Below are 8,376 nucleotides of genomic sequence, written 5' to 3'. Positions count from 1 at the left end.
CCCCCCAGCGGGCGGTGGGGGTTGGGGTGTGAGTGCCGGGGCTCTGACTGTGTCTCCCCCCAGCGGGCGGTGGAGGCGGGGGTGCGGGTGCTGGTGGACGCCGAGTACACCTACGTGAACCCTGCGCTGACGCTCGTCACCCTGGCGCTGATGGGGCGTTGGAATCGCGCCAAGCCCTGGGTGTGGAATACATACCAGTGCTACCTGCAGGTACCCCAATCCCGCCCTGCACCCCCAGGCCAGCCTCCCCCCCAGGGCTCCCCCTCCCCCGGCCTGCGCCCCCTGGGCTTGTCCCCTGAGCCTGGCGCTGCTCTCGCAGGACTGCCTGGCGCGGCTTGGTGCGGACGTGGCGCTGGCTGAGCGCCGGGGCTTCTGTTTTGGAGTGAAGCTGGTGCGTGGGGCCTACTTGGAGCAGGAGCGGCGGCTAGAACGGCAGGGGGGATACCCTGACCCTCTGCACCCCACCTGGGAGGCCACCAACCACAGGTGAGTGGGGAAGGGGGTTGGATATCTGTCCCCCATCCCCCAGCCCCTGGTGCCTTGACCCCAACAGGAAGCTGGGGGGCCGGTGGTGACCCCATGGTTTGCATGCATGTGTGGTGGAGTGCAGATGTCTGCGTCTCATGCTGAACTGGAGGAGAAATGACCCCTGTGGGGGCGAGGTTGAGGGTGCAGGACACCTTGGTCCTGGGCCCATGCAGGCACTGTTGAGCTTTGGGGTGCAGGACCCCGGGGTCCCAGACTCACACCGGCGCTGGGGGAACTTGGGGGTGCAGGACGCCAGGGTCCCGGGCCCACACTGGCTCTCTGTATTGCAGCTACCAGCGCTGCCTGGACCTGCTGCTGGAGCTGGTGGCACGGGATGGGCAGCGGTGCCAGCTGATTGTGGCCAGCCACAACGAGACCTCTGTGAGCCATGCCGTCCGCAGGTCGGTTACACTCCCAGCATGCACTGCTCCTTCATGCCCGGAGGGGTGGGCGGGGGCAGAGGGGCAGGGCAGAGACCGCCCGCGATGCCTAATCCGCGTCCCCTTGCAGGATGGAGGAGCTGGGCATTGCCAAGGACAGAGGGGCCGTCTGCTTCGGGCAGCTGCTGGGCATGTGTGACCACGTCTCCCTGGCCTTGGGTACATGCCCCCCACGGGCCCCTTCGCAGCGCGCGGTGCCCCCCCACCCCCCCAGCACAAGGTGCCCCCTTGTGGCATCCGCACCCCCCTCGCAGTGTCTCCCCACTGCCCCCCCCTCACAGCGCACGCACCCCCTGCTGACCGTCTCTCTCCTGCAGGCCAGGCGGGATACGCCATCTACAAGTCCATCCCGTACGGGGCGGTGGAGGACGTGCTGCCGTACCTAGTGCGCCGAGCCCAGGAGAACCAGAGTGTGCTGCAGGGCATCCGCAAAGAGCGGGACCTCCTCCGCCACGAGCTCTGGAGGCGCCTGCTGCGCCGTCCCTGAGGAACCCAGGCATCCGAGAGAACCGCTGCCCCCCACAGCCCGTCCTGCTCTTTGCCTGTCCCCTCCCTCCCTGCCCTGAGGGATTCTGGGAGCGGGGAATTGTGGCCTGACTTACTCAGCCAGGCTCTAGTATTGGGGGGGGCACTCCTGCCCAATCCCCCTGAATGATTCTGCTGCCACTGCCTGCCCAATAATACCGAATGCATCTCACGGCCTGGTGTCCCCCTTCCAGAGCAGAGTTTATTGACTGTGCTGGCGGAGTTGGGTAGTGATGCCGAGCTAAGCGCCAGCCCACTGAAGGGGGAAACTGCCTCAGCCCGTCAGGAGGTGAACCCAGGCGTCCTGGCTCCCAGCACTCCCTGCCCCGAGCTGTAGGAGGCTGCTAGGCATGGCTGGGGGCAGGGCAGAGCTCAGTGACTGACGGGTGCATTGTGAGATGTTGGCTGGGTGGGCGCAGCACCAGGAGGATGTGTGGTGGGTCCCTCCTCCTCGTGCAGGTGGGGCTGGTGCCCTCCAACAGGGCCTCTTCCCGGGCTGGCTCTGCCTCCCGTGAGGGGTGGGGTTCCTGCTGCCTCTGCCGCTGTCAGAGCAACACAGAGAGGGTCATGGACCTGCCTTCCCTGGCTGAGAGTGACAGCTGGGCCCACTCCCCTCCAGGGAGCACCAGGTGGAATCCGGCCCCGGGGCAGGGACTGGCTGGCTCAGGGGACGGGGCACGCGATACAGGGCTATTCTCTAGGGGGCACCAGCCCCCATCTGGCCATGGGGCAGGGACTGGCTGGGGCAGGGACTGGCTGGCTCAGGGGACGGGGCACGCGATACAGGGCTATTCTCTAGGGGGCACCAGCCCCCATCCGGCCCTGGGGCAGGGACTGGCTGGCTGAGGGGACGGGCCCAAGGGGCACGAGCTCCCATCTGGCCATGGGGCAGGGACTGGCTGGCTCAGGGGACGGGGCACGTGATACAGGGCTATTCTCCAGGGGGCACCAGCCCCCATCTGGCCATGGGGCAGGGACTGGCTGGCTCAGGGGACACGGCACGTGATACAGGGCTATTCTCTAGGGGGCACCAGCCCCCATCCGGCCCCGGGGCAGGGACTGGCTGGCTCAGGGGATGGGGCACACGATACAGGGCTATTCTCCAGGGGGCACCAGCCCCCATCTGGCCATGGGGCAGGGACTGGCTGGCTCAGGGGACACGGCACGTGATACAGGGCTATTCTCTAGGGGGCACCAGCCCCCATCCGGCCCCGGGGCAGGGACTGGCTGGCTCAGGGGATGGGGCACACGATACAGGGCTATTCTCCAGGGGGCACCAGCTCCCATCTGGCCATGGGGCAGGGACTGGCTGGCTGAGGGGACGGGCCCAGGGGGCACGAGCTCCCATCTGGCCATGGGGCAGGGACTGGCTGGCTCAGGGGATGGGGCATGTGATACAGGGCTATTCTCCAGGGGGCACCAGCCCCCATTTGGCCATGGGGCAGGGACTGGCTGGCTCAGGGGATGGGGCACGTGATACAGCGCTATTCTCCAGGGGGCACCAGCTCCCATCTGGCCATGGGGCAGGGACTGGCTGGCTCAGGGGATGGGGCACGTGATACAGGGCTATTCTCCAGGGGGCACCAGCCCCCATTTGGCCATGGGGCAGGGACTGGCTGGCTCAGGGGACACGGCACGTGATACAGGGCTATTCTCCAGGGGGCACCAGCCCCCATCTGGCCATGGGGCAGGGACTGGCTGGCTCAGGGGACACGACACGCGATACAGGGCTATTCTCTAGGGGGCACCAGCCCCCATCCGGCCCCGGGGCAGGGACTGGCTGGCTCAGGGGATGGGGCACGTGATACAGGGCTATTCTCCAGGGGGCACCAGCCCCCATCTGGCCATGGGGCAGGGACTGGCTGGCTCAGGGGATGGGGCACGTGATACAGGGCTATTCTCCAGGGGGCACCAGCCCCCATTTGGCCATGGGGCAGGGACTGGCTGGCTCAGGGGACACGGCACGTGATACAGGGCTATTCTCCAGGGGGCACCAGCCCCCATTTGGCCATGGGGCAGGGACTGGCTGAGTCAGGGGACATGGCACGCCGTACAGGGCTATTCTCCAGGGGGCACCAGGTCGAATCCGGCCCCGGGGCAGGGACTGGCTGGCTCAGGGGATGGAATACGGGGCCGTTCTGCAGAGGGTGTCAGCTCCAATCTGTCCCCAGGGCGGGGACTGGCTGGCTTAGGGGATGAGGAATGGGATACGGGGCTGTTCCTCTCCAGGGGGTGCCAGCTCCCATTTGGCCATGGGACAGGGACTGGCTGGCTTGGGAATGGAATATGGCCCCATCTCAGTATCCCTGCCCACTATGTCACCTTCCTTTTCTGCTGCCCCGCCTGGAGCAAGGAAAGACAAGTCCATTGTGAGCGTGTGGGGCCTCCAGAGTGCCGTGGGAATGAGTCAGGAGTGGGGCGTGCGCTTACCCAGAGTGCTCCGCTCCCCAGCACTGCCAAGCCAATGCCAATGCCAATGCCAACGCTGGCCCAGCCCTTCCATGCTGGCTGCGGCTCTGGGGAGACAAAACCATGGCCAAGTCAGTGGCAGGGTCTGGCCTAGCAGGCGAGGCTGCCTCAACCCTGTCCTGCCCCCCCGTAGAGTCCTGGGGCCTCACCTTCACGGACAAGCGTCCCAGTGCGGTTCTGCTGGAGGAAGGTGGTGTTGACGATGCAGGTGTAGCTGGTGGGGGGGGAGCAGGGCACGTTGGCCGTGTGGGCGGCACTATACAGCCCGTGGGGGTCCTTGGCAGCCAGTGTCCCGGCCCCATAGTCCCTGCCAGTGCTGTCGTGGATGGTGATGGTGGCGAGGGGGTAGCCGCCCTCTGCGAGGCAGGTCAGTGTCACGTTCTGCAGGGAGGGGGAGCATGGCTGGGGCTGGAGCCAGGATAGACGATAGAGACCTGTGAGAAAGAGCCACGTGAAAAGGACGGGGTCTGAGTGAGCTGTTCCCACTCGAGAGATCGTGGCTGCACTGCGGAGAATTCTCAGAACCCACTCAGCGTGCAGCCGCTGGTGTTGGGCATCATTAGGAAAGGGAGAGGGAAGCAGACAGGGGACCCCACCTCAAACCAGACAGCCGGGAACTGGGAAAGGTTCAGCAAAGGGCCCAGAAAGGATGAGGGGTCTGGAACAGCTGCTGTGTGAGGAGAGATTAGTCAGACTGGGGCTGGTCAGCTTGGGAAAGGGATGGCTAAGGGGGGATATGGTAGAGGGCTAGAAAATCGTGACTGGGGTGGAGAAAGTAGATAGGGAAGTGTTATTTACTCCTCCTCCTAACACAAGAACTAGGGGTCCCCCAATGACATTAGTCGGCAGCAGGTTTCAATCAAACAAAGGAAGTATTTCTTCTCCCAATGCCCGGACAGCCTGGGGAACTTGGTGCCAGGGGGATGCTGTGAAGGCCAAGGCTATACCAGGGTTCAACAAGGAACTAGCCAAGTTCCTGGAGGATGGGTCCATCACTGGCTAGTAGCAGGATGGGCAGGGACGCAACCCCCTGCTCTGAGAGTCCGTAGCCTCTGCCTGCCGGAAGCCAGGACGGGAGCAGGCAATGGGACGGACACATGGTAACTGCCTGTTCTGGTCACTTCTCTGACGTGCCAGGCATTGGCCACTGTCACAGAGGACACTGGGCTCGATGGACCATTGGTCTGACCTGTGGCCGTTCCTATGCGCATCGTATTGATGACAGATGCTGCCCAGTCCCAGGGCTGGAGAAGAGCCTGGGCCCCCCCAGAGCGGAAAGGCCTTGTGCTCCATGTCCCACTCCTGTGAGCCAGCCAGGCCCCCGACATGGGGCCAGATCAGAGCCGGCACCCTTGAGAGGGGCCATTCCCCACCCGTGGAGGGCCCAGGACCTGTGTCCCGTTTACCTATGAGCCGTAGCTCCGTCTCTGCAAAGCCCATGCCACGGTTGCTCTTTACCCGGCACCGGTACCTCCCCTCATCAGCCAGTGTCACGTTGTGTAGCCAGAGGGCCCCGTCCCCACGGCTGGGCTGCCCAGCTGGGACAGTGGCCCGGCCCCGATAGGCAGGGTCATCATGTGAGGCCAGGTGTTCCCCTCTGTAGTAGGTGTAGACGTTCCTCTCGCTGGCTGGCCCCAGCCGGGTCCAGTACAGGATCAGGTCCGCCTCGGGTGGGTAGGTGCAGCTCAGCAGCGCAGTGCTCCCCAGCACTGCCTCCGAGGTCATGGGCAGCTGCACAGGCAGCTCGTCTGCAAGAGCGAGGGGGTGAGGGGGGGTGTCTGCGGCTGGGGGTCCCCACGGCGGGGCAAAGGCTGCATCCGGGGGGCCCCACAGCTGAGCGAGGGCTGCGTCCCGGGGTCCCTGTGGCTGAGTGAGTGGGGGAGGGCTGCATCTCGGGGTCCCCATGGCAGGGCGAGCAGGGAGGGGGACTGCGTCTGGGTGTCCCCACAGCGGGATGAGCGGGGGAGGGCTGCGTCTGCGGGTCCCCACGGTGGGGCGAAGTCTGTGTCCGGGGGGCCCCACGGCTGAGCGAGGGCTGCGTCTGGGTGTCCCCACAGTGGGGTGAGCGGGGGGAGGGCTGCATCCAGGGGTCCCCATGGTGGGGCGAGGGCTGTGTCTGGGGTTCCCCATGGCTGGGGGGTGGCTGTGTCCAGGGTTCCCCACGAAGGGGCGAGGGCTGTGTCTTGGGTTCCCCACGGCTGGGGGGGGGCTGCGGCTGGGGGTCCCCATGGCTGGCGAGGGGGTGTGTCCAGGGGTCCCAACAGCAGGACGAGTAGGGGATAGCTGCGTCCAGGGGGCCCCATGGTGGGGTGAGGGGGCAAGGGCTGCATCTGGGGTTCCCCACAGCTCGGAGGGTGCGTCCAGGGGGCCCCATGGGGGGGCGCGGACTGTGTCCGGGGGTCCCCACAGCTGGGGGGTTGTGTCTGGGGTTCCCCATAGTGGGGCGAGCAGGGAGGGGCTGCGTCTGGGGGTCCCCATAGCTGGGGGGAGGGCTGCGTCCAGGGTTCCCCACGGCTGGGGGGGTGCATCTGGGGTTCCCCACAGCGGGGCGAGCAGGAGGGGGCTGCGTGCGGGGGTCCCCACGACGGGGCGAGCTGTACATACCTGTTCCCAGCCCCCACAGGGAGCTGAGCTGGGTGAGGAGCAGGAGAGCAACAGTGAGGCCTGTTGGGGGAGAGAAGAGGGGTGAGCATAACCCAGTACCAGCCCCATTCCCACGCTGTCCCCAGCTCCCTGCCCTGCGGCTGGAGCCAAGCTGGTGCCTAGAGGGAAAGGCCCCGAGTCCTATTCCCAACTCACTCATGGGGCAGCTGGTGCTCCCTCATCAGCACTGGGGCGGCGTCCCTGCAGCCGCACCCCGAACCCGTCAGCTGCCTTGCCGATCCTGTTCCCAGCCGGGCCGAGGTGAAGGGAAAGCGAAAGCAGCCCTGGCAGCCTGGTTCCCTCCCTATCCTCAGTCTTGATCCCCCCGGGCTGTGGAGCCACTTTCATTTTTCCCTGCGGGCAGCTGCTGCATTCAGACACTTTGGCTCTGCCCTGCTGCCCCATCCTGACCCGGCCCAGCTGCAGAGAGCAACCCGGGGGGGAGCTAGGGAAAGGTGTGCAGGGGGCTCTGGGAGCTGGAGGGGTGGCTTGAGGTGGCCCTGTCATATGCGGGCGTGGCTGGCACATCCCTCCCTTCTGGGCCTGATGCCAAGTCCTCCGCTCTCAAGTGCTTGGGAGCACGTCTGCTGAGCCCTTGCTCACACCAATGCCAGCCCAGCAGCTGGGGTCCAGGGTTAAGATTGGCTTGGGGAGTCTGGATTTAAAACCTCGATCCCTGTACAGTGCCAGCTTTCTATCCCCCCTGCTCGGTGACACGTGAGCCCCTGTGGGAGGCACCCACCCATGCCAACGATTCTGAGCCTGACCGATGTTTGGCTCGTTTCCCAGCCAGCCCAGTGCTCCCAGCCTGGATAAAGCCCCTCAGCTGCTGGCAGCTTTGACATGAGCTGCTCCAGGAGCGAACCCGCTGCTAAGCCCCAGTAATCCGGGGGGAGCACGTCAGCAAGATGAGCGGGCAGGTGACACAGGTTCAGGGCATGCTTCTCTAGGCTGTGACTCCTCCATGCCACGCTAGTGCTGCTAGGCTGTCCGTCTGGGCAGCCAGGGCTGTTCCTCCCTGCAGCCCAGTACCTGAAAGTGTGAAAAATCGGGACGGGGGCGCAGGGTAGTTGGAGCCTCTATAAGATAAAGCCTCAAATATCGGGACTGTTCCTATAAAATCGGGACATCTGGTCACCTAGTGCAGGGGTAGGCAACCTATGGCACGCATGCCAAAGCCGGCATGTGAGCGATTTTCAGTGGCACTCACACTGCCTGGGTCCTGGCCACTGGTCCGGGGGGGCTCTGCATTTTAATTTAATTTTAAATGAAGCTTCTTCAACATTTTAAAACCCTTGTTTGCTTTACATACAACACTAGCTTAGTTCTATATTATAGACGTATAGAAAGAGACCTAAAAATATTGACACGTATCACCGGCCCACAGAACCTTCAATCAGAGTGAACAAATGAAGATTTGGCCCAGCACTTCTGACAGGTGCCGACCCCTGCCCTAGCGTCTGGTTGCAGAGCATGGCGCTGGTGTGAGTGACTAGCCCAGGGCTCAGGGCCAGGTAGGCACGGGCTGGCAGTGAGGATGTGAAAGGCTTGGCCCCTGTGACGAAGTGGGAATGTTCTTAAAGTTTTCTCCGAATACTGTGTGGGTGCCTCAGTTTCCCCTATGCAGTTCTCAGATATCTAGGTGCGGGGGATCAGGGGGTGTGATTGTTGCAGAGCCCAAGTGGGCCCCTGTGATACTGTCTGCACAGAAAACGGCTGACACCCTGTCTCCTGGCAACTGCTGGCCTGGGCCCCTCCCCTGCAAGCTGCC

At 64.5% G+C, this 8,376-nt stretch overlaps 2 protein-coding genes across 3 annotated transcripts in view; one reads left to right on the top strand and one right to left on the bottom strand.

Moving 5' to 3' along the window:
* Positions 1-1,510, top strand: part of PRODH2 (proline dehydrogenase 2) — a 9,645-nt gene extending 8,135 nt beyond the window's left edge. The window contains exons 3-7 of the mRNA XM_032782750.2: positions 9-210; positions 320-486; positions 819-929; positions 1,039-1,127; positions 1,286-1,510. Coding sequence (XP_032638641.1) covers positions 9-210; positions 320-486; positions 819-929; positions 1,039-1,127; positions 1,286-1,455 — 739 coding nt within the window. The 3' untranslated portion in view covers positions 1,456-1,510. The remainder of the gene's footprint in view (positions 1-8; positions 211-319; positions 487-818; positions 930-1,038; positions 1,128-1,285) is intronic.
* Positions 1,511-1,686: 176 nt separating this feature from the next.
* Positions 1,687-7,050, bottom strand: LOC116826184 (ICOS ligand-like). Of its 2 annotated transcripts, XM_032782748.2 has the most exons (6): positions 6,762-7,050; positions 6,567-6,626; positions 5,369-5,710; positions 4,112-4,396; positions 3,924-4,009; positions 1,687-2,035 (listed from the first exon to the last, which is right to left on the bottom strand). In XM_032782748.2, exons 1-6 carry the CDS (start codon positions 6,763-6,765, stop codon positions 1,838-1,840), a joined length of 975 nt encoding a protein of 324 aa, XP_032638639.1. In that variant the 5' UTR covers positions 6,766-7,050; the 3' UTR covers positions 1,687-1,837. The 2 variants fall into 2 exon arrangements, with proteins under 2 accessions (XP_032638639.1, XP_032638640.1); XM_032782749.2 differs by lacking the exon at positions 3,924-4,009 and having other exon boundaries at positions 6,762-7,049.
* Between the last annotated feature and the right edge of the window lie 1,326 nt (positions 7,051-8,376).

Source organism: Chelonoidis abingdonii, chromosome 4, assembly GCF_003597395.2.
Source record: "Chelonoidis abingdonii isolate Lonesome George chromosome 4, CheloAbing_2.0, whole genome shotgun sequence".
NCBI lineage: Eukaryota > Metazoa > Chordata > Testudines > Testudinidae > Chelonoidis > Chelonoidis abingdonii.
The sequence above is the reverse complement of the archived record's forward strand: the minus strand, read 5'-3'. Positions and strand labels throughout refer to the sequence as shown.

What these genes read in the sequence shown, in the direction of transcription:
- LOC116826184 (XM_032782748.2), bottom strand. An exon ending in CCTGTGGGGGCTGGGAACAG is followed by an intron (nt 5,711 to 6,566) that starts GTATGTACAGCT and finishes TCGCTCTTGCAG; the next exon opens with ACGAGCTGCCTGTGCAGCTG. An exon ending in TGGGACGCTTGTCCGTGAAG is followed by an intron (nt 4,010 to 4,111) that starts GTGAGGCCCCAG and finishes TTGTCTCCCCAG; the next exon opens with AGCCGCAGCCAGCATGGAAG.